Source organism: Aspergillus saccharolyticus, assembly GCF_003184585.1.
Source record: "Aspergillus saccharolyticus JOP 1030-1 unplaced genomic scaffold BP01scaffold_9, whole genome shotgun sequence".
Lineage (NCBI taxonomy): Eukaryota > Fungi > Ascomycota > Eurotiomycetes > Eurotiales > Aspergillaceae > Aspergillus > Aspergillus saccharolyticus.
In genome coordinates this window covers 636,546-659,437 of record NW_020290619.1, presented here as the reverse complement: position 1 = coordinate 659,437, position 22,892 = coordinate 636,546, and the positions used below count along the sequence as shown (strand labels likewise).

The window sequence follows — 22,892 nt, the reverse complement described above, 5'->3', positions numbered from 1 at the left end:
TGGCTCCCTCAGAGTACAAGGACACCCCCAAACCTGCCGATGTGCTCCTGAAAATATAGAGAATATATTGATATGATAATCTAAAAATTCGTCTAAACCTTGAGGGTACGGGTCCTGGAGCCAGTATAGACTCGAAATAGTTAATACAAAAGACAAAGTTTTGAGCACCTGCTCCAGAAAGCGAAAGCATCGCATAGGTTGTGCTGGCAGGCGGTGCATGTGCGCAAAATAATACTGACAGAATATCAAGCAGTGCATGTGCTTAAGGAATAATGCCGGCAGAAAACCAACCAGTCAATGCATCGTTGTTCTCTCTCTACAGAGGGCCGTTGTTCACAGCAGCCGCCCTCTTCCGGGTTAGCGCCCGTCTCACCTGACCCCGATACAGTTCAGCCAACCCCACCGACCTTCCTCCGACGGATGTCAAGCATCGGGATCGATCATTAGTATGTGTATTGTCATTGTTCATATATTGGTCATACGGCATATAGTGTATTGGGGAGGTGTTACAATCACACTGATCAACCCCAATAACATGTCACAAACGAACGTTTTTACGCCGAATGTACTATTTAAAAAAGAATATCCAGATACGGATATAATAGAGGATGTTTCGACCGCCTCAATACTGGAGTAATCACGGATCGACGAAAGGATAGTCCAGGCTACCATGGAATAAAGGGGGTTTGTTTGCTTGCTGCACTAGAACATGTTCACAACGAATAGCTTACATGCAGCGCGCTTTATTAACCAAGATTTCAACACCACTAGTAATAATAGAACTCGCAGATTCAGTAAGAAAAGAATTATACTAGCTATATCCGACAGTTCTACCATTTGTGCAACTGAAATAATCTCATACTTAGTCTCAATAATCTCTGCAGGAACAGGACCGTCAGGAACCTTGATAAGTTTATTTAGTATAGAAGTGTTTCCCGAGGTGGGCCGGATAGTGTTAAGTTAATATCAATTCTGGTATACTCAAGGGCTATAGACTTGGTAACAGAAGAGACACCGTTCTTGATTATATTATACCAGGTCTGTGCGGCGCCTCGCCGGAGAAAATTCGTATTGGAAATGACCACTGATCACCATTGAATCGGTGCCGTTCTTTCTCACATCGGGAATGAGTATCATTGACGCAATATAGATGCTGCGGACATTGACGTTGAACAGGCTCTGGATACCTATAACTTTAAAACCTGACACGAGCCGCTTGGAATTTTGCAAAAAGTGGTCGTTGAGCATATCTGAAGACATTGGCTGTTCAGAGTAACTCGCAATTTCCGTTTCACCTATTCTTCTCTTCCACCGGCCTACCGGTCAAACATCAAGCATGAGAGTTGTTCCAGTTGCATCGTTGACTGCCACATCCCATACGAAAATAAAAGTCTTTGGTATTGCTCAATAAAGTAAATTTGCGGCAATGCTCCCCCAAAACGGAAGGTGCCTGAGATTTTGCCTTCGTTCGGTATAGTTAAAGTTAGCGTGGCTTTCGCGGTGCCAAGTACTCCGTAAATACGCTTCCGCCATTTTTACCCAAACGCGGTTAGAACATAGATACATAGCCATTGGCGACATGAATATTGGTCATAAAGACCGAAGAAAGACGACGACTGTGGTAGATTCCCATGAGAACCAGCTTGTGGACCAAAAGATCTTAGCAGACCTAGCCTTCGATTGGACCTTCCTCTTTAATTTTACAGATACAGTGTTGTCAGGACTTTCGGGAACGTGCAGTGCGAATAATCAACACAATGAGGATGATCCTTAGCAACAAATTCAATCTTCTGGTTTTGGCAGTCGCCTGAGATTACGCTGGATAGATTTCCAGGATGTTGTATTTAACAGCCCCCTAGAAGACCTCATTAATGGCATCTGATTGTCTCAAACTAAATCGCATTTGTGACACCATCATGGCTCCCGATACTAACACTATTCCTGGCTACACCATCTTCCGTGAAGGAGACTATGATTCCGCGTCCGCTGCTGCTTTCATTCCAGACAGAGTTCCCCACCCATTAGGTATGATACTATCGATTTTACCTCTTGATGCTGCGAATCTGATCAGATATACCAGATCAGCTATCAATCATTGAGATCCCCGCCGCCGCTCAGCTCATACGTGAATGGGCAAGCCCCAAATTACTCAAATTCAACTGCATCACTCTTCGCGAGCCAACGAAATCGGAATATGTCGCCTACAAGGAGGGCCATGCTAGCCGGCCTGACCGCCGTGCCTTTGCTATAGTCATCGAGCAACAAGGGTCGGGTCAGATTAGCGAAGTTGTCGTCAATCTTACCAAGTCCAAGGTTGAACGCTGGAAGGAGGTCAAGGACGTCATGCCCACATTGACCCTGGAGGACTTGGACATAATGGAACGGATCTCCCGAAAAGATTCTCGAGTGATCGAGGCGTGCAGGGGTCTTGGTATTACAGATATGTCGAAGGTCTTCGTTGACGGCTGGGCCATTGGTGTTGATGAGCGCTGGGGCTTCGAGCGCCGTCTTCAGCAAGGCCTGGCTTATTATCGTAATCACGAACTCGACAACCAATATGCCCATCCGTTAGACTTTACCGTCATCGCTGACACCGAGAGGGAAGAAGTTCTGAGCGTTGACATCCGATATGTCAACGGGGAGAGAACAGCCATTCCGCTGACGGAACACCACTACCTTCCGAATTTCATTGGCGACAAGTACAAGCACGACACGTTGAAGCCGATTGATATCACCCAGCCCCAGGGCGTATCCTTCCAGGTTCGGGGAAATGAACTTACCTGGGCAGGATATAAAATGCATATTGGTTTCAACTACCGTGAGGGGATTGTGATTTCCGACGTCCGCATGCATGATCCCTACGAAGACCGGGATCGTGCCTTGTTCAACCGTATCAGTGTGGTAGAGATGGTTGTTCCATACGGCTGCCCAGAAACACCCCATCACAAGAAACATGCTTTCGACCTGGGCGAGTACGGCTCGGGCTACATGACGAACTCGCTCAAGCTAGGATGTGATTGCAAGGGAGCGATTCACTATATGGATGGTGTCCTATGTACCGGAAAAGGAGAGGCTGCGGTGATTAAGAATGCAATTTGTATTCATGAGGAGGACAATGGCCTTCTATATAAGCATACCGACTACCGTGATGGGACCGTCGTGTCTGCCCGCGACCGCAAGCTTATCATCTCCCAAATCATCACCGCAGCTAACTATGAGTACGGCTTCTACCATACCTTCACTCTGGATGGAACCTATAAGCTCGAGGTCAAACTGACTGGGATGCTAAACACTTACTGCATGCATCCTTCTGAACAAGCCGCTTCCTCCCCCTACGGCACCGAAGTTGCGCCGGCCATTATTGCCCAGAACCATCAGCACATATTCTCCTTGCGTGTCGACCCTGAAATAGACGGTCACAACAATACAGTTCTTCAAAGTGACGCTGTTGTATCCAAGGATCCTCTTGGTTCTTCAGAGAACTACTACGGAAATGGGTTTTACTGCGAAAAGACACCTCTTCGCACTGCTCTCGAAGGCGCGACGAATTATAATCATGAGACAAGTCGTTCGTGGGATATCATTAATCCAAACAGACTCAACAAAGTTTCGAAGAAACCTGTTGCCTTCAAGATCGTCAACAACGCTTGCCCTGCCCTCCTTGCTAAACCCGGTAGCGTGGTCTGGAAGCGTGCCGCTTTCGCCCGGAAGTCGCTATGGGTTTTGCCCTACAAAGATTACGAATTGTATCCAGCTGGTGACTACGTCTGTCAATCGACGGGCGATGAAAACCATCCGGATAACCTGACCATTCAAGACTGGGCCAACCGGAACGAGAGTATCGAGAATGCCGACATCGTGTGCTATATCCAGTTCGGTCTCACTCATTTTCCGCGCACGGAAGACTTTCCCATCATGCCGGTTGAACCGGTGAGCGTCATGCTCCGCGCATCTAATTTCTTTCAGAGGAATCCTGCCCTCTGGGTTCCACCGTCGGCGCTCTGTGTCGACAGCATCTCCCGGAATGCCTTCCCAGCCTGTTGCTCAGGCGGGGAATCGAAGAACCTGCCAAAACTATAGGGGAGGGTTGTATATTTCGACTGTTTCCGACCTGGAAGTCGACTTCCGACTCTCTCATGCATATCAGTGCAGAGTGTCTGTATCCTTGAAGTAAACTGAATGCATTTGCTCCCTTCTTATTATTTATTACCAGCTAGCATATTTTACACTGTACTTCAAGCAAGACTTTTCCACTTCCCGTTCCAAAAATTGCATTGGTAAATACTCCAAGCTCCTCATCATTCTAGCCTTCACCTACGATTTAATATATGGTTATGAAAAGATCATGGACTATAAGTTCTCATAAGAGTATCCATGCTATGACCTAACACCCCCAGCTACCTGAGCGCCGCCGATTCTTCCAGCCTTGAACTCATCCACCATTTCACCAAAGGTACACCATTCCACTCCTTCGTGGGCGTTCAGATAGTTGATCAATCTCTGGTGCAGGAGCATGATCTGAGGCTTCCCACTAACCTGGGGATGGAGCGAGATTGGGAAAACGAAGGTATCGTACTCTTGATAGAGGAAGTCGAACTGATCCTTCCACAGTTGTTCAATAACATACGGGTCAACATACCCATGAGAAGGGCCATCTTCAAGCTGAAAAGGTGGCCAGTCATCCAAATGCCAGTTGGCGGGGACCTCAACAATTTTGCTGGGGGTGAGCTTCCCCATTGGAAGCATCCAGGAAGCGGCGGGCTGGGATATATTGGTCGTAGTAATCTCCGCATGGCAGTGAGGGAGGTAGTAGAGCTGAGAATCATGATGCATAAAGGAATGATCATATTCCTAGGTGCCCACTTAGTTTTTCTTTTGGATTTCTATGTGAACATATAGTGCATGCGTTCTTACTATGCCGAATTCCTCGAGCAACTTGATGGTGCGAGGAGACGTCTTCCATGATGGTGCGGTCCACCCCTTCGGATGATTCCCTGTGAGTTTAGTGAGGACTTCAATAGACCGGGCGAGCACATCTCGCTCTTGTTGATCTGATAAGACATTGACATGCTCATGTGAGTAACCATGTAAACCACTATGCTAATGTTAGCCGTGATCTTGCCCGTTACACACCAACTGACGAGTGGAAGACACACATCTCATGGTTTGCCTCTTTTATCTTTTGTATTTGTTCTGGGAATGACTCAACCGTGTGTCCCGGAACAAACCAAGATGCCTTGATGTTGTTTTTATCAAATAGTTTGAGTAGTCGGTCGATGCCCACTGTCGCACCGAAGATGCCACGTGATACGTCGGTCAAGTCCGGTGCAGAACCATCCTCGGAGTTTATCCTGATAAATGTTTTTCAGTATGGGTATAAATAAATAATACATTGTGGTGCATGATCTGCCTGTACCACCCACTGACTGCATCAACATCGATTCCATATCCGACAAGCACACGTTTTCCCATTCTGCATATATGAGCAGGGAGTTGATGATGGAGATTTCGGGAGGTGAAAAGTGTTTCATTCAGCATCTTTACCCTACACTACGATTCGATGACTAGGAACGTGTGAATGCTTAAATCAGTTTCATTGCCTCAGAATGTGCCTGTAGCCGGTGGATGACGAGCTGCGTATCACGCAGGCAGGGCATGCTCAAAGACCTTCCTAAAGTGGGAAACCGTGAGCCGCCTAGCTTATCTGTTAGCCTCTTTTGGGTAGTATATTCGGGCAATCACTTCAACTTTCTATAGAGTTCGCATTTGCTGATGAGCTGCTTTATTTAGAAGTATTCTTCAATCATTGCATCATGAGGAGACGAAGACCTTATTCTGTATCTAAAGTCTGAATAATTTATTCTTTTCGCCAATGCACTGAACCCGAAAGCACTACCCTTCGATTGACCGACAACACACCAAGATGAAAACATTATTGTGCTATGGAACGCCGTACGAAGTAAGTCACCAGTCCTGGCTTTGGCAAATACCATGAAGGTATATTGAATTGACAGGGTAATAGCTCGGACTGGCACATGGAGTTGGTGCGAAGGACATGATCAGACGTAGTATCTTATTCTACAAGAAGATGTTTGCCTATACTTGCAAACTCGAATGGGATGCTGTCCGCATGATTGCCAAAGACTGGAAGAGGGAAATAGAACAGAAGTGGTCAAACTATTACAGTGAAATGCAGGGTGTGTTGATTAATCTGGCCCCAATTCTATCTTGAGAGGTCGCTGACTGAGAAAGGATTACAAGGAATTGCAAACGGCGCTGAAATCCCAGTGGTTGACATTTTGATTCTCAATATCCGCACCGAAATCGCGTTTGGAATGTTCAATGATGGGTGCACGAGCCTGTACTGGAAGACTGACAGGCAATCCTTTCTGGCTCAGAACTGGGATGTAAGTATTGCGTTGATTCCAAATGATCAAAACAAATTTCCTCATGTTGAGACAGTGGATGGAAGAACAAAAGCAGAATCTTCTTCTCTTGGATATCAACCGCGTCGGTGGGCCTCGAATCAAGATGATCACCGAAGCAGGCATTATTGGAAAGATAGGGTTGAATGAATTCGGTATCGGTGTCTGTCTCAATGCTATCAAAGTCCCTGGCTGTGACTTTTCACGACTGCCAGTTCACCTTGGCCTTCGAAAAGTATTGGAGAGCACATCAGTTGATGCCGCTGTTCGGGAGCTGGAGGAAGTTGGGATCGCTGCATCGGCGCATATTCTGATCGCTGATCAAAGAAAGGCTATTGGACTTGAAACAACAGCGAGAACACTGCAGGTTATGCATATGACCGAGGGAGATCGCATCTTCCACGCAAACCATTTACTATTGGCACATGATGGCGCTGTAGATGGGAACTGGCTCCCCGACTCGCCTGCACGACAGCATCGCATCCAGCAATTGGCGACGAAGTATGCTCCTGCTACGGGTGGAGGGCCAAATACAGTGGATATCATGAGGATGTTGGACGACCACGAGGGGTTCCCGTATTCAATTTGTCGATACGAGAAGGGTCCCCTGGGAATGGACGCCACCCTATTTAGCATTGTCATGGAACTCCGAGGTAGAATAGCGATTGTGCGTCTCGGGAGACCGTGTCAAGTCGAAGAGACAGTGGAGCTATGTTTTGAGTGATGAATCTGGAGTTTGCCATTGGACTTTTGAAGCACATAGCTACGGCTGGTGACGCAGGCCCTGAGCAACCCAAAAGCCCACGCGCACTCTTCAACCTGGTCAGCCTTATTGTACTTGGGATAATTGAAGCTTTTCCCAGTAGCCTCAACGCGCGTATTATGGTAATTTCTACATGTTAGGATATGTAGGACTGTAAAATCTAAATAGAATATTGATAGAAGAATATTGTGAGTAATTTCATATAGCGTATCTTCGCATGATGGTTAGTAAAAGGATGCGCAGAACGGCAACCGCTCCCTTTTGCTTCTTGCAGCGCTTTCAGCAAGCTCTAGCCTTGCCAAACACTCCAGACCCTTACCTCAAGGCTCGTTTACATACCGTATAATGTGGATGGCTTCACCTTGGTACAGAGCTTTTCAAGTGTTCGACGAGACGCTTACCAGGATTCTATAAGCTATTTATTTAGCCATTCTGGTACTATTCTCTGCTCTCCTCTTCGCGAGATTTTCAGTATATGTAGAGCCCCGGATCGCCTACTTAGGATAAGTAGACAACAACTCTCAATGTCATATTACTACCAAGCAATTTATCTTGCCGGCGGAAAAGCCGAACCCCTTCTTGCCCTTGACAGTTAAGGCGAAGAAAGTGTAGCAGACTCCTGTTTCGGAATTTCGACCCTTATATTCTTGACTGTTTTATATAATACCCACCTCATTGCATACAAGATTGCTTTCCTTAGAAGTTGTATGGATTATAAATTGTCTCTTTTCTTGTTTCCGACTTTTGGCTCGAACGGCCTTGTTCTAGTGCCATGGTAAGGAGTTGTGAATAACTTACCATGAAAATTAGGCACGCGAAGTTGGGTGGGTTGGCCAGGAATAAGCTATTAATTTAGAAAGACGATGACCTTCACAGTAGAAGTGTTTGATAGTGCGGTGACAATGAGGAGGTAGCTTATCGTGCATTAGTTAGTGCGAGAAAGAGATAAGAAGGTGAGTAGTAATTATCGACTGGCTTATCGTGGTTTAGTAGGGGAAGAGGTCAAGCGGGAAGTTCTACCCGAGGTCGAGAGATAAACTAGAAGAGGCCTATCATCATCATCTTCCCCGCGTTCTTCCTTATGGTCCTCCGCCCTTTACTTTCACCTTTCCACACTTTTTCATACACCCAGACACCTCTGCTCGTCATCATGTCCACCCCTCAGCTCTTCGGAAGAGCCTGCAAGACCTGTCGCCGGCGAGGACGACGCTGTGACCGAGTTTTGCCTGCATGTGGCACCTGCGAATCTAATGGCCTGGTTTGTGAAGGATACTTGCTGCGATGGTCGGGTCTAGCAAGCAGAGGAAGACTTGCTGGCAAGACTTTCCCTATGAATGCAGCCTCAAGTGAAAAGCGACAAAGACGGCCGCGACGGTCTCAACAACATGCTCCACCACCTGCATCTACTACCCGGTCACCTACCGGAGAAGAAAGCTTTGTTCATGATTGCCAGCCTAACGACGAAGCGACGCCTAGCAACGGATCTCCTGAGTGGCTACCGGCTGAACGGTCACACTTGAATACAGATACAGTCTCGCCAATGGACTCAGCATCATTTACTGTTCAACCTGAAGTGTTTGATGATCCTTTCTTACCAAGTGACGAAGCAGAGATAGCACCGGAAGCCATTGCGCCCTGTGACGCTCCTCTGGAATCAGGACAAATCCCAGCTTCACAACCCCCTCTTTTTCCCGCCCTGGATATCATCGCTATCCCGACCGAACTGAAATTCATCTTAGAATACCGTAAAAGATCCCACCAAGTCAATCACAGCAGGAAAAGAAGGAGCTGACTTCCCCCACCTCTGTAGACCTCTGCGAAGTTGTTCCCAAGTTGTGCGTCGATAACCATGATCCCAAAAACCCATACCGTGACTATATATTTCCTCTTGCCACTGAGGTTCCATCTCTTATGTATGCGTGTGCCGCTCTTGCAGCATGCCATTTCAACGTACGGCTAGGGACAACCCAGTTCCAGAACGAATTCCTAAGATTCAAGGGTAAGGCCATGAAGCGTCTACAAGAGGATTTGTACTCCCCATTGCGGGCCAAACAACCTGCAACGATAGCCACGATCCTCATGCTCTGTCTTTGTGATATCTGTCACCGGGGTTTCTCGACGTTTGACTCGCACTTTCGTGGGGCGAAGAAGTTGATTGAACTACGTGGCTCTGACCGCACCGTTGGCTGCTTCGTAGAACAATATCTTGTCTGGTAAGTGGTGAATTACAGGAATGATTCGGTAAGTGGTGTTCATGGACTAATTTAATTTAATCCTATTCGTTGCTTCTAGGCTTGATATTATGGCCGCCGCTTCGCATTCAAGGCAGCCAGTCTTCTCCAGCCAAGATATTGGAGAATTTTTTGATGGAGGTGGGCCGGATTGGAGTTTTGATGTTTTCCCATGCACACTGGAACAATTTCAAGTTCTGTGCGAGATTGTCAGCGTCTATAAAAGCCAGACTAATCCGGAATGGCCGTCAATGGAAACGTTATGCCAGGTGGAAGAGATAAAGCAGAAATTGTTACAAGGCTGGCCTCGTTCCAATCGAGGAAGGCACTGGTTTCACCTAACCGAGGCGTACCGATATGCCATTCTGCTGTATTTGATCCGTTTATTTCCCTGTGATGTCGACGAGTACGAGATTGATTGGCTGGTTTCCAGTGTGTTCTACCATGCCAGGTCTACACCCCCGGCCTCGGGATGGTCAGACCAGTTACTTTGGCCACTTTTCCATGCTGGCCTTGAAACCAAAGACCCCAAACGGCAGAACTGGCTCAGAGAACGAGCACAGTGCATGCAGATATCTGGCGGATTTGGCAACGTGCAGAGTGCGCTAACCATCCTGGAAGGTGTATGGGCGGGCCAGCGCCCCTCTAAATATTTGGATTTGATGCGGGGGTTTGAAAATGTCAATTTGCTTCTGATCTAAGGGGCACCACCACCGTCTTGGAATGCTCTCCCTGTCTGCTCTCGGACGTTTAGGGATATCCGCCTTCATAATCTTCCCGCCCGCTCTGTGGTCCCCCTATAATATTCTTCCATCTCCTGCGCACAGCGAATACCTATCAAATAGGCGTTGATCTGTGTGTGATTGCTGTTTACATACATGTTACCAACTACTTCTGCCAACACCTGATTCATGAGGAAAGGGGAGAATGGACTTACCAGGTAAGGATGGGACACACACTAAGATCCGCCACACGCAAGTTCCGCATGCCAAACACGCGAAACCGATCATCAACAACGGCAGTCGGATCCTCACGTTTTCCCATCTTGCAGGTACCCATACTGTGGTAGCCCTGGTCAAGATGATCTTGAATGAAATCCAGCAGCTCTTCGTCCCTTATGCTGTCCGGTTTCGTCGAATAGATGTCGATGCGCGGACCATGCACGATCCTCTCAATTGTCCCTCGATATGCCGCCGTGCTCGCCACCTTTAAAGCAGTACGGACCGTTTCGATTGCAATACGCTTGTCAAAGGGGTGAGAGAGGAAATTTGGATCCACGAGAGGTGGATCGCGTGGATCGCGTGATCGAAGTGTCACGGTGCCCTTGGAGAGATTGTTCTGTATGAGCATCTCATGGGTAATGTAACTCTTTGTTGGATCATCCGCGGGATAAAAGCTCGGGCCCGACCCCAGCCAGATTTCTGCAGAAGGCCTGGTGGAGTCCAGTAAAAACTTTTGAGTTTGGCCGTCCAGATCAGCAAACTCCTTGGAGTCAAACAGTCTCTGAATCCTTGGGAATGCCACGGTTCCACTGGATCCGTACATGGCCAACGGCCCAGTACGGCTGTCTGCATACTGGGCTTTCGCCTTCTTATGGAGGTCCGGGTCAAGAAAGATTTGATTATGCGCAGGGATTTTATCGTCCACCTTGTATTCACAAGTGATGATCGAGTGGTCGAGCATATTTCGACCGCATCCTAGTCCGATTCAGGTCATCCATGTGGTCGTATCAATTTAGCTGATCATAGGACGAACCTGGTGAATTTAAGACTGGTAAGATTCCATGTCGGTTTAAAACATCAAGGGGCCCGATTCCAGAGAGCATCAATATCTTGGGAGATCCAAAGGTTCCCGCGCAAAGTACTACCTCTCTTCGACATCTGATGTATACTTAAAAAAAGGAAATCAGCTTTCAATAACAACACGAAGGAAACGACTATGCACCCACCCGTTTCTTGAGTAGGCTTGTGATATAACTCAACCCCAGTGGCGGTCCCGTCTGCACAGTCAACTTTGTCACATTCAGTGTCTGTCATAATTGTCAGATTCGGGAGCCGAGTGCGTGAAGAGTGATCCAGAAATGCATTGGCTGCGTAACTCCTCTCCCCCCGGCGGACATTGAACTGTGCCAGTCCAACTCCCACGGGGTTCCCGGAATTATTGTCCAGGCACACCGGCATCCCGGTCTCTACACAAGCTTTGAAAAATGTCTCCACACCGGGTACCATTTCCTCGCCGAAGCCAACTTTGAGGGGCCTAGCATGATGTCAGTAAGATCCTTTCCTTCGCCTGCTGGTTCTCACTTGCCCTGATCTTCCATGGTCAAAAGGCTTCGGGCGCGCAAAGTCTTCCATCCCCGGTGGTAATCGGGGGTCAAAGTCCTCGAGCTATTGCAATTATATTAGTCCCAACTCACTACTCCAGCCACATTCCATTCAGGGGTCGTACCTCTTTCATCAAGGGGAGAACATTTTCCCATTTCCACCCGTCATCTCCAGTCAACATTGCCCATTCGTCGTAGTCTGCAGCCGGACCTCGGGCAAGAGCCATATAATTGACCGCACTGTGCCAGATGATGAGTACTGATATTATGGAGGGAATGCAAGAAATCCCATACGAGCTGCCCCCTAGTTGTTTACCACGCAGGAAAACCAATTTTCGATTATTCAAGTGCCGTTGGGGAACGGTCTCCAACTCCCAAAGCCCGGCTTTGTCCTCCTGAAGCTGCTTGACATAGTTCCCTGGAATGAGAACATCTGGACTTAGACCGGCGTCCCGTCCGGACTCGACTAGGAGTACGGAGATATTGGGTATGCGGGCAAGACGAGATGCAATGACACAGCCCGACGTACCACCCCCACAGATGATAAAGTCATATGCGCGACCATGGATGCTTTTCAAATCGGCCTGGCTGCCCGAATGCATTGTATTGAACTTCTGCTGTTGGCGTTGTGGTCGAGCAATGGAGGTTTGAATCAATTGCGTTCTCTTTAACGAGTTCGAGATTAAGATAATACGGCTCTCTAAAATAAGTTCAAATATGACTTGGCACTACTTCGCTAGGATATTATCATTTTTCCAAGACCCATAACTGACAGATGCACTAAGAGGTTCTCTGCCGGTGTGCTTATCCTTTTACCGTATTAGGAAGGTGATCGGTAATGTGCCCTTTTGGTCTAAAGCTCGGCCTCGGAGCCGGTAGCGTATCAGTCATTAACCAAATCAGGAGTGTGGATGAAGTTGAAGGTGATTCCTGACTGAACAATCGTTCTCCATATGCCGATATCATACCTATACGGAGTACGTAAAATTCCAAACCTCCAAAGATACCGGGGAAGGACTTAATAAAGTACATACAAGGGCATGCCGACAAGGAACAACCATTTCTCAAATTCGTGCATATTCATTCGACAAAAGCGCTACCAAGAGCAGGAATATCGATGAAACTCCCAAAGACAGACAGAAGACAAGAAAAGGAAATCCTGTAATAGAAGATAAAACAGGAACAAGAAACATCTTCTCCCGAATATAGGCTAGAGACATGATTTGCCGAAACAAGTCTACGTTTACTCATTGCTAGCCGCTCGTTTCATCTATAAGTTAGGAGGATAACTAAAGCGAAAGCATGCATGTGACAACCCACGATTGAATTGACTAGGTCCATTATGTACTTAAGCCACAGAAAGCACACAAATTATCTCAATGTTTACCGATGCCATCACAGACCAGGGTTCACAGTCAAAAATCATTTCCCATCCCGATACGCCGCCTGAACCTGGATTTCCACCAATGCCTCTGGTGGAAACAGCGCATTCACACAGATAGCCGCCCAAGCAGGTTTGTTCTTCCCAAAGTAACGCGTCGCAATCGCGGCTATCTGTAATTGTTCCTCCCTTGACAAAACACCCACGTGAAACGATGTGACGTAGAAGACACCCTCCCACAGCTGTCTAGTGTCGGTGATATGAGGTGACGCTACGGCCAGGGACCGCTGAATATTAATCATGGCTTTCTCGAATTGCTCCGCGTGCGTCCCCCACAGGGGGTCATGATTATCGGCGATTTGGCCGGATGTGGCAACGATGCGGGCGTCAGAGGGGATTGAGACGGCGGCTGAGATGTTGAAGATTTGGCCGAGTTCTTCATAGCCTGGGTAGTCGTACGAAGTGACAGTGGGCATGGTGTGTGTGCTTTGTGGATGTGATTGCCGGGGGAAGCTGAGAGGATGAAAGATGTAGGTTTAAGGGCTTCTTTTGGGTTTTAGCTGGCTGAAATGGCTGGGTTGCTCTTAAGTATATTGTTATGGTCTAGGGGCTCATCTTTGGGACTAGAGGGAATTGGGGCAAGAAATGCCATATGGTTAGAAGTTATCGAGATACTACTTTAGGTAAAAGGATGAGATGGCCCGAAAAGCAGAACACCCCCCACGCAGCACACAATGCATTGTTACTCTCGGTGTTGTTATCGTTATCGCGGTGGTCAATTAGTAGGTAGTAAAGCTATTTCTTATCCAGAAACATAGCCGACTGACTCAGCCAGTACCTGCTTCCTTTGGGCAATAGATGATCGATCACTGGAGGGCCTTAGCTAATGGTAGCAGACGTCACTGTCGTAGATAGTGGATTCTGTAAGGATGAGCTGGTTATCTGCAAAACTGGCAAGTGATTGCTGGAGCTACAGCTTGATAAAAAGTCCGATGGTGGTCCTATACCCTCTGACCATTCTCCTATCACGAACAACAAACATATCATGAATACCATGTCAGACCTTTTTGTTCAACTTTCTGCTCCAAACGGCTGCACATGGTTGCAGCCAACAGGTCTTTTCATCAACAATGAATGGGTCAAGTCGTCCAACGGCCATAAGATCGCCAGCATCAATCCTGCGTAAGATTCAAAAATCTACCCCTGGTTTCATCGTATCCACCTTGTCCGGGCGAGACTAACGCATCTTGGGAATAACAGAACTTCAGAAGAAATTATCTCTGTCTATGGAGCTACCGCAGAGGATGTTGACAAAGCTGTCAAGGCCGCTAGGGCTGCCCTGACAGACCCTACCTGGAGGGATCTCTCCGGATTGGAGCGAGGAAAACTGATGAGTCGACTGGCGAAGCTCATCGAGGACAACCGGGAGACACTTGCTACGATTGATACCATCGACAACGGGAAGCCTTATACGGTTGCCTTGAACGAAGATCTTACCGAGACAGCCGAGACCATTCGATACTATTCCGGTTTCGCAGACAAAGTGTTCGGCCAGGTGATTCCAACAAATGCAGACAAATTTGCATACACCGTGCGAGAGCCGGTTGGGGTTTGTGGACAGATCATCCCGTGAGTGCTCTTTGTTTGGTTGACCCTCGGATTAGGTTGAATACTGCCCTCTTTCGAGATACAGTCGCTGACTCCCCTTGAACCATTACAGATGGAACTACCCCCTTGCTATGGCAGCGTGGAAACTAGGGCCTGCGTTGGCGTGTGGCAACACCGTCGTCTTGAAGCCCGCCGAGCAAACGCCTCTCTCTGCTCTTTTTCTGGCCAATCTGATTGTGGAAGCTGGGTTCCCACCCGGCGTAGTAAACATTGTCAATGGATACGGATCAATCGCGGGTGCCGCGCTTGCGTCTCACATGGAGGTCGATAAAATCGCTTTCACTGGAAGCACCGAGACCGCGAGGCATATCATGAAAATGGCAAGTGGGAATCTGAAAAATATCACCATGGAGACTGGAGGTAAAAGCCCTCTGATCGTGTTCAACGACGCCGATCTAACGGAGGCCGTGAAATGGGCTCATTGGGGCATCATGTCCAACCAGGGACAGGTATGCACGGCTACATCTCGGATCTTGGTCCAAAACGACATATACGACCAATTTTTGATCGCGTTTTAAGGCCCAGGTGAAGAACGTCTCCAAGGTCGGTGATCCTTTTGACGCTAGTACCTTCCAAGGCCCTCAGGTGACCCGAGCTCAATATGACCGCGTCATGTCCTATGTTCGCATGGGACAGGCAGAGAAAGCCACCCTGCTATGCGGTGGCAAACCAGTCAAGGATATCGGGAATGGAAAAGGCTTCTACATCGAGCCCACAGTCTTCACGGATGTCTCCCCCGAGATGCGCATCTACAGAGAAGAGATCTTTGGTCCCGTCGCGGTAATTGCTCGCTTCGCCACCGATGAGGAGGCAATCAGGATGGCAAATGACAGTACTTATGGACTAGGAGGTGCTATTTTCACGACAAATCTGACGCGTGCCCATCAAGTCGCGGGTAGGGTTGAGGCTGGTACGGTGTGGATCAATTTCAGTAACGTTGGGGATTGGCGTGTCCCATTTGGCGGCGTTAAGCAGAGCGGTATTGGTCGTGAACTGGGACAAGCTGGTCTCGATGAATATACGAACATTAAGGCTGTTCATGTCAATGTCCAGTCTAAGCTATGAAAGCAGTCGAAGCAAGAGTTTGTATCTCGCGGAAGAGTTGTTGATTATCCTAGGCACTTAACTATCAGTTTGAGGATCTTTCCTTCACTTTAACTAGACACAAGAGTAGCGTAGCTTTATGCATTCTTTCAAGCTCCATGATATGTACTCAACGCATTATGGATACATCTTGGAAAAAAAGAGCGAGAGATTAAAATTGAAACAGTGAGACATGAGAGACCGGCTACTTCTTCAAGTTGTATCTATGTAAGCAATCATCCACTGGGAATAAAAATTGTAACGGCTTCTGAAATAAATGTGCATCATACCCATAAAATGCCCTGGGCTGTTCCCCTCCACTCCGGGGCACGTTTCCATTCTTTCTCACACCCTGCGTTAAACTATACCCTCGACTAGAAGGGCTGTTCTGCATACGTCCCTTCCACCGCAGATGCTCGAAACACATAGTAAAGTCTGGTGGCAAAAGCAGATCCTTTTACCATACCTAATCGGGTATATAAATGAGCTCCGCTAATCACCATGAGTCCCAGTAAAAAGCCAAGGTACCTTTCGAGGAATTGCGATTCGAGATAAGGGAATGCATAGGACTTTTCAAGGCGACTGAATGACCAGCTTATCGCAATCCATCGAGTTTCAACAAGGTTTTGTGGCATCCATCCCGGACGATAACAATAGACCCCCTCCTATCAGTAGTAACGCGAACTTTGATATACGTTCTGCTGCAAGTGCTACGTAAATCCACGGCTCTGGAATAGCGGGTATAGAAGGTATAATACTGCCATGCTTGGGGATATCTATCTTACATGACTAGTTCCTCATCTTTTCATTCCCCTTTAGAATACCCTCTTAGGATTGAGATTCAGACCCTATATTACAATGACAGACCGTACGACCTTCTGCATATCCAAGTCACAAGGTCAGCCTGACTCCAGCAGTAGACTTAGCGACCATGTGGAAGCTCCATTGGATCGGGGGCGAGAGGAACTACCTGTCCAGTTTTCTCTTTTCTCTACAATCGCATTGGGATTCAGCATGACCAATTCCTGGCTTGGATACTCGGCCACTTTCGTCACCCCACTCTTGATGGGAGGCAGTCCGGCAGTATTCTTTGGTCTTATTGTTGCATCCGTTGCGAGTTGCTTCATCAGTAAGATATCCTGTTCTCATCTGGAATGCATAAACTTCCTAACGCCTCATCTGTGCCTAGCGGCGGGTCTGGCGGAGCTCGCCTCGGCGTATCCATCCAGCAGCGGGCAGTATCATTTTGCCTTTATGGTCAGCTCCCCAAAATATCGTCCGGTAGTGGCCTTTACGATGGGATGGTTAAGTGTAGTCGCATGGGCTCTCACCAGTGCATCCACTGCCATTGTCTGTGGTGAGTCTTGATCGAAAAGAGGTTCATCAAAACACAACGAGATTCTGATGAAGACTGGCAGCTCAAATGATCGGAAACCTGGCTAGCATATATCACCCAAGTTACACTGCAGAATCGTGGCAAACGTATCTCATATATGCCCTGCTAATCTTGATTGCAACTGCCATTGTCTGCCTACTCCCACGAGCACTTCCCAAGGGGGAGATCGTGATGTTTATAAGCAGCTTCCTAGGCTTTGTCGCCAGCTTCATCACCGTTCTAGCGACGCAGAATCATAAACAGTCGGCAGCAGCCGTGTTTCTCGACTATAAAAACACCAGTGGCTGGAGTGATGGGACATCGTTTCTCATTGGCCTCGGGACATGTATGTATGCATATCTGGCCATTGATGGGGCCTGTCATATTGCAGAGGTAAGGAACCCCCCACCTGACCTCGGGCTTGATATTTGCTGAGTGATTTCGTGCACAGGAACTCCCCAACCCTAGTCAGGATGTTCCTCGCGCCATGGGACTAACCATGCTGATTGGTGTGACGACGGTCATCCCTTGGACGCTTGCGTTCCTGTTCTCCGCGACAGACACTGACGCCGTGGCTTCTTCGAGTATACCGATTTACACAGTTTATCTACAAGCCACAAGAAGTCAACCCGCAGCCACAATGCTCACCGTCTGGATTCTTTTCGTCTACGCCGGCGCGTTAGTCTCTTGCATAGTAACAACCGGGCGACTAGCGTATGCTTTCGCTCGCGACGAGGGCCTCCCATACTCAAAGTTCTTTGCCCAGATTCACACCAAACGAGAGGCACCCGTTAATGCCACGATCGGGTGCGCTGCAATTATTCTACTTTACGGTTTGATCTATATCGGATCCGCGACAGCATTCAACAGTTTCATATCCATGTCCATCCTGTCCCTCAATATGACCTACGCCGTGCCCCAGGCGATTGTTTTGGTCCGGGGGCGAGATCGCATTCTGCCCAAGCGCTCATTCAATTTGGGCCGATACCTTGGCCCGGTATGTAATGCATTCTCTGCCTTCTGGGTGCCTTTTATCACAATTCTATTTTGCTTTCCCACCTCTCTTCCGACCACAGTTTCAGATATGAACTATGTCAGTGTGGTGATCAGTGGGATTACAATTTTGATTCTTCTATCATGGTGGGGAGGTAAACGGAAGACGTTCTCTGGTCCGGTAAGACTTCCTTCCCCTACATTTTGTCGGTGCCTTCAACAATGCTGACCGTAATAGAAATTTGAAATACAGGGCCTCGAGGTTATAATGGAGAGTAATGATATGTCCTCAGGAAAAGTACTCCGTCAATGAGCCAGAAAGGGAACAATACTTGAAAGCGGACCATGCGTACAATAATCTACTTCACATCCAAGTATCGAAATTAAATAACAAATCGAAATGTCTAAGTACTTATCACGAATCCCTCTTGCGTGAGCCTTACATAGCATAAGTTTTGTGAAAATCCGAAAGTCGTATCTACTCTAGGTGAATCCAAATACAAGAATTTATTGGAAATTGAAATCATTCCAAGGGAAGGAAAAGAAGTTATACATCGAATGAGTTCTCTTTGTCTGTCTTGAACAACTTTGTTTCAATCAAGTGGTGTTGAGTATTTTGCACAATCATGGTATTGACTTCGTCCTACGTGGCGTAGGGGCGGCAGGCATGAAGACTCCAGACTAACATATGGACCCTGGCCGAGGCGGTCCACAGCTAGCGCCCTTATTGACCACATTTGGTCAAAATCTACGCAGAGCAAAGAGCACCTCACTGTGGACACCTCATATATTCATCTTAACCTGATACGGAATGTCAATTGGCGGGGATAACCATAGGCGAAAATTGCGATAAGCTCACCACTTACCCAAGGCAGGTCATAATGTGATTCAGGCTACACCCGGGCTTGCCTATCTCGTGATGCATTGATTGCTACACGCAGTCTAGCTGTACCAAGTGAGCCCTTTGTCATGCTTTCCGATAACGTCTGCTTGGGCCTTCCAGGAAAAGCGCGAATGGATGGCTAGTTATAAAGCTGGTGACTAGGTCTTAAATGCTTACTAAATTGAGAGCTAAAACATCCTCAATCGAGAAACCAAGTCCCTGGCGCCATTGATAGTTCAGCAAACATGGAGTTCCATCTCTACTCTGTCCTCACCCTGCTTGCTACCACTGCAGGCATCTTCAGGTTCATTTTATACCCGGCCTTCTTTTCTCCCTTGGCCAAGATTCCAAATGCCCATTGGTCCTGTAGCTTCAGCCCTCTGTGGATACTATGGATGAAATGGTCGAAACAGGAAAACCGCGAGGTATACAAACACCATCTGGAAAAGGGCCCTGTGGTACGACTTGGCCCGAGTCTGGTCAGTGTGAACTGCTTCGAAGACGGATTGAAACGGATCTACCACGGAGGGTTCCCAAAGCCTGATTTTTACTTCAATGGGTTCGCCGTATACGGGTATGCTACATGATGTACATGTCGACAACGGAGGGACGGGCTAACTCTTGCCAACAATAGGACTGGCAATTTATTCACAATCAAAGATAACGCAACACATGCGGCACAGAAGAAAGCATTGGCGAACTGCTTCTCCAAGTCCTCTATCATGTCCTCGCAGAGTGCACGCGCCGCATCCCGAGACGTCTTGTTCAGGCGTCTTCTTCCGCTTCTATACAATGCTGCCACCCTCAACAAACCAGTTGAGGTCCTCGAGCTCAACTACTCGTATCTACTTGACACTTTTGTGCAGTGGCAATTCGGGCAATCACTGCGCAGCAATCTGGTTGAGGACGAAAAGGAACGGAGATTCTACCTTGACGGGTTTCTGGGAATCTCCAAATACACCTTTTGGCAATATGAGTTTCCCGGTCTGATCAAGATGCTCCAGAAGATTGGGATTTATCTCATCCCCAAATCCGTGATCAACGCATTTGAGGGCGTCGAAAATTGGAACCTGGAAAAGTGTGACCAAGCCCAGCAACTCCTAGCCAGCAGGGAACAGTTATCACTGGATGATCAACCGGTTGTGTTTGAACAGGCGCTCAAGGGGATGAGCGAGGTCACCTCCAAGCCGCCAAAGGCATACCCTCGTCGTCTCCCACTGGCAAGTGAAATGTTTTCCTTGAACTCCGGCGCCTTCGAGACCAGCGGCAACACCAGCACCTACCTCTTGTACGAGCTCAGTCGACATCCGGCGTGGCAGACAAAACTTCAAGAAGAGCTGCGCAGTCTGTCCCCCTCGTTGAAACATATTCCGGGAAAGGTCGTGGAAATCGACGATATGACCCATCCTCAGGATATCGACAAGTTGCCAATCCTTCATGCGGTCCTGATGGAGACCCTTCGACTCTGGCCCTCCGTGCCTGGAGGTCAACCACGTGTCGTGCCACGGCCTTGTACCCTGGGGGGCTACCACAACATCCCCACAGGAACAATTGTGCAGTCATACGCTTCTGTTCTGCACCGCATGCCTGATGTATTTCCCGATCCTCATGAATGGAAGCCAGACCGATGGCTCAATGCGTCACCAGAGGAATTGGCTGTCATGAGAAAATGGTTCTGGGGGTTCGGCAGTGGTGGAAGGATGTGCCTTGGACTTCACTTTGCCTATTACTGTGAGTACGCTTGCATTTTTCTCGGCAGTTGACAACATAAGCCACTAGCTAACCCCACACTTCTAGCCATTAAATACTTGTTCGCGAGCATCTATTCTAACTTCACCACCACAATTCATGACCATGGAGACATGGAACCAAGTGACGGGTATCTGTCATCTCCAAAGGGGCATCGTCTGGAACTAAGATTTCATCTTGTGCAGTGAAGGATGTGGTTAGTCGCAAGGGGGTGTGCCGGTCGCCATATGTTGCCATAGGCTAAACATCTGGAAACTAAATTCATAACTAGTACAGGTTCGAAAGAACTTGATACCTTGGAAATGAGCGCGATCTAGTGGCGTCGTATGTAGTTTTCTACTATATTTTCCCCCAAACCTTGTTTTTCAAAAAGGATTATCTTTATTCACTACTCCCTCGAAAGGCCACACTTGTGGTGGCGCATTGAGCCGAATCTTACTTTTCATCGATTCCAATATCTGCCTTGGGGGTTGTATTGAGCCTTTCTTCCCGTAAGACTACACGTTCCATTTGAGATTGTCCTTGTCTCTGAAGGCATAGTCGACGCCAGTGAACGTTTTGATTACTGGTAATTAACGGTAAGAACTATCTACACAGTACGCTATGGACCGTCCCTGTTTCTCAGGACTTCCAGAGCGAGATTATTGCCAATCTTACTCTTACCATGAGTGGTCAGTACTAGTACTAGTCCGCCCGGAAGTCTTCTCATTTCATTTACTATCAAGATAATGCTAGTGGTAACAAATCTATTTGCTCGCCGTCCCTTTCCTTGACAATGTGCAAAAGTTTCTAGAACAAGAAGCTCCCCTCAAGGGGCTGCGGCTACTGTTACGTGGACATGACGGCTGTAATTGAATAGCAGAAGCTAAAAGCAGAGTTGGAGAGCTATTCCAACAAAAAGAATAAATTGGAAGATAAAAACCGATAGTTATCGGCAGAAGGATTGGTGGGACCGGAAGGAGAAGGGAGTTTGGACAAAATTCCTAACACGCCTAAGCTAAGCAATCCGAGCAGCCGAATTTATTATACGCACTGGGCTCCTTGGGCAATTCGGAGCTGTTGATAGTAGGGAAACAGATCAGGCGGAGCACTGAGGTCTTTGGGCGTACAGAACTAAAGCGCATATGGAGGGCAGAAACATGTACATAGCAAATGTAGCTACGTAGTTGCGATAGAGACGGTGGGCGGAAACATACCAGGCGGTGAACGTAAGCGGTGAAAGAGGCGGTATTAGAAACGGTAAGTAAGGCGGTATTTAGAGCGGTAGGCATACCAGGTGGTGGACTATCAACTTACTGCCCTATAACTGTCAAAGCCACGCTCCATCTACTGTTCTCCCTAACTATCATAGGGCCGTCCCAACTCAATATAGAGATAAGTTAGATGAGACTAACAATGAGATTGGCCGTAAAGTGCCAAGCAGCAGTCCTAAGCAACAACCATTCCCTCTGAGTACCTTAATACAGAACAGGTCATTTAGTACTCCGTACCTCGCTAGCAGCTTGCTGGGGGGCTGTAGAAGGGAACATAGTGAGGGACCAGATGTTTTTGGGGGCCAGAGTATTTGACGGTGGGGCTGGTACTGTACAATGCAATGTGTTTAGTCGTGTTGCAGTTTATTTGAGCCACATGAGCATCACGTGTGTCATATCACGAGATCACTCGGGGGTGACCGCCAGCTTCTTCTGATCTTACGCCCGGATAAATCCGGGATCGCTCACCTACCACTCATGCCACGCACTCCTGTGCTCACCCCACGCTCCAGGCTGCTCAGTGAGCAAAAAGCGGCGTCAAAGTCAGCCTTAAGCGGAAAGGAGAAAAGTGACTCGATTACCGCAGGGATCCATTTCAGTAGTAAAGTACCGGATACTTAAGTTGAAAGTGGAGAGGATCAGATTTGTGAGGATCTCTTGGCAACACGCCCTGCGAAGACAATGACGCGGTGAGTTCCTTTCCCAGCACAGGGTTTGCCAATTGTCACCAGTGAATATCGGTTTTTAGTATAGCTCATGCTTTGG

General features: G+C 47.8%; 9 protein-coding genes across 9 annotated transcripts; 6 read left to right on the top strand and 3 right to left on the bottom strand.

Annotated features, from left to right (window-relative positions):
* Positions 1-1,916: 1,916 nt before the first annotated feature.
* On the top strand, positions 1,917-4,080 carry BP01DRAFT_412018 (peroxisomal copper amine oxidase; the record flags this gene model as incomplete). The annotated part of the gene is made up of 2 exons (XM_025578943.1): positions 1,917-2,025; positions 2,072-4,080. The coding sequence occupies 2 exons, from the start codon at positions 1,917-1,919 to the stop codon at positions 4,078-4,080; spliced, it is 2,118 nt and encodes a 705-aa protein (XP_025432896.1).
* A 297-nt stretch (positions 4,081-4,377) lies between these two features.
* BP01DRAFT_292952 (polysaccharide deacetylase family protein) lies at positions 4,378-5,472 on the bottom strand (the record flags this gene model as incomplete). Its single annotated transcript, XM_025571713.1, has 4 exons — positions 4,378-4,851; positions 4,915-5,095; positions 5,157-5,338; positions 5,392-5,472. 4 exons carry the CDS (start codon positions 5,470-5,472, stop codon positions 4,378-4,380), a joined length of 918 nt encoding a protein of 305 aa, XP_025432895.1.
* A 451-nt stretch (positions 5,473-5,923) lies between these two features.
* On the top strand, positions 5,924-7,243 carry BP01DRAFT_412009 (AAT-domain-containing protein; the record flags this gene model as incomplete). Its single annotated transcript, XM_025578942.1, has 4 exons — positions 5,924-5,959; positions 6,023-6,197; positions 6,262-6,407; positions 6,463-7,243. 4 exons carry the CDS (start codon positions 5,924-5,926, stop codon positions 7,147-7,149), a joined length of 1,044 nt encoding a protein of 347 aa, XP_025432894.1. The 3' UTR covers positions 7,150-7,243.
* A 1,040-nt stretch (positions 7,244-8,283) lies between these two features.
* On the top strand, positions 8,284-10,173 carry BP01DRAFT_240346 (fungal specific transcription factor domain-containing protein). The gene is made up of 3 exons (XM_025571260.1): positions 8,284-8,933; positions 8,999-9,401; positions 9,481-10,173. The coding sequence occupies exons 1-3, from the start codon at positions 8,339-8,341 to the stop codon at positions 10,118-10,120; spliced, it is 1,638 nt and encodes a 545-aa protein (XP_025432893.1). The 5' UTR covers positions 8,284-8,338; the 3' UTR covers positions 10,121-10,173.
* On the bottom strand, positions 10,170-12,344 carry BP01DRAFT_412007 (GMC family oxidoreductase; the record flags this gene model as incomplete). Its single annotated transcript, XM_025578941.1, has 6 exons — positions 10,170-10,216; positions 10,254-10,285; positions 10,357-11,116; positions 11,368-11,675; positions 11,723-11,806; positions 11,836-12,344. The coding sequence occupies 6 exons, from the start codon at positions 12,342-12,344 to the stop codon at positions 10,170-10,172; spliced, it is 1,740 nt and encodes a 579-aa protein (XP_025432892.1).
* An 820-nt stretch (positions 12,345-13,164) lies between these two features.
* Positions 13,165-13,599, bottom strand: BP01DRAFT_412006 (uncharacterized protein; the record flags this gene model as incomplete). Its single annotated transcript, XM_025578940.1, has 1 exon — positions 13,165-13,599. One exon carries the CDS (start codon positions 13,597-13,599, stop codon positions 13,165-13,167), a length of 435 nt encoding a protein of 144 aa, XP_025432891.1.
* Positions 13,600-14,177: 578 nt separating this feature from the next.
* On the top strand, positions 14,178-15,856 carry BP01DRAFT_412004 (aldehyde dehydrogenase; the record flags this gene model as incomplete). Its single annotated transcript, XM_025578939.1, has 4 exons — positions 14,178-14,305; positions 14,384-14,752; positions 14,844-15,240; positions 15,311-15,856. 4 exons carry the CDS (start codon positions 14,178-14,180, stop codon positions 15,854-15,856), a joined length of 1,440 nt encoding a protein of 479 aa, XP_025432890.1.
* Positions 15,857-16,732: 876 nt separating this feature from the next.
* On the top strand, positions 16,733-18,471 carry BP01DRAFT_292982 (putative GABA permease; the record flags this gene model as incomplete). Its single annotated transcript, XM_025571714.1, has 4 exons — positions 16,733-16,991; positions 17,064-17,231; positions 17,293-17,642; positions 17,701-18,471. The coding sequence occupies 4 exons, from the start codon at positions 16,733-16,735 to the stop codon at positions 18,469-18,471; spliced, it is 1,548 nt and encodes a 515-aa protein (XP_025432889.1).
* An 899-nt stretch (positions 18,472-19,370) lies between these two features.
* On the top strand, positions 19,371-21,113 carry BP01DRAFT_412001 (cytochrome P450; the record flags this gene model as incomplete). Its single annotated transcript, XM_025578938.1, has 3 exons — positions 19,371-19,699; positions 19,760-20,856; positions 20,923-21,113. 3 exons carry the CDS (start codon positions 19,371-19,373, stop codon positions 21,060-21,062), a joined length of 1,566 nt encoding a protein of 521 aa, XP_025432888.1. The 3' UTR covers positions 21,063-21,113.
* Positions 21,114-22,892: the final 1,779 nt, after the last annotated feature.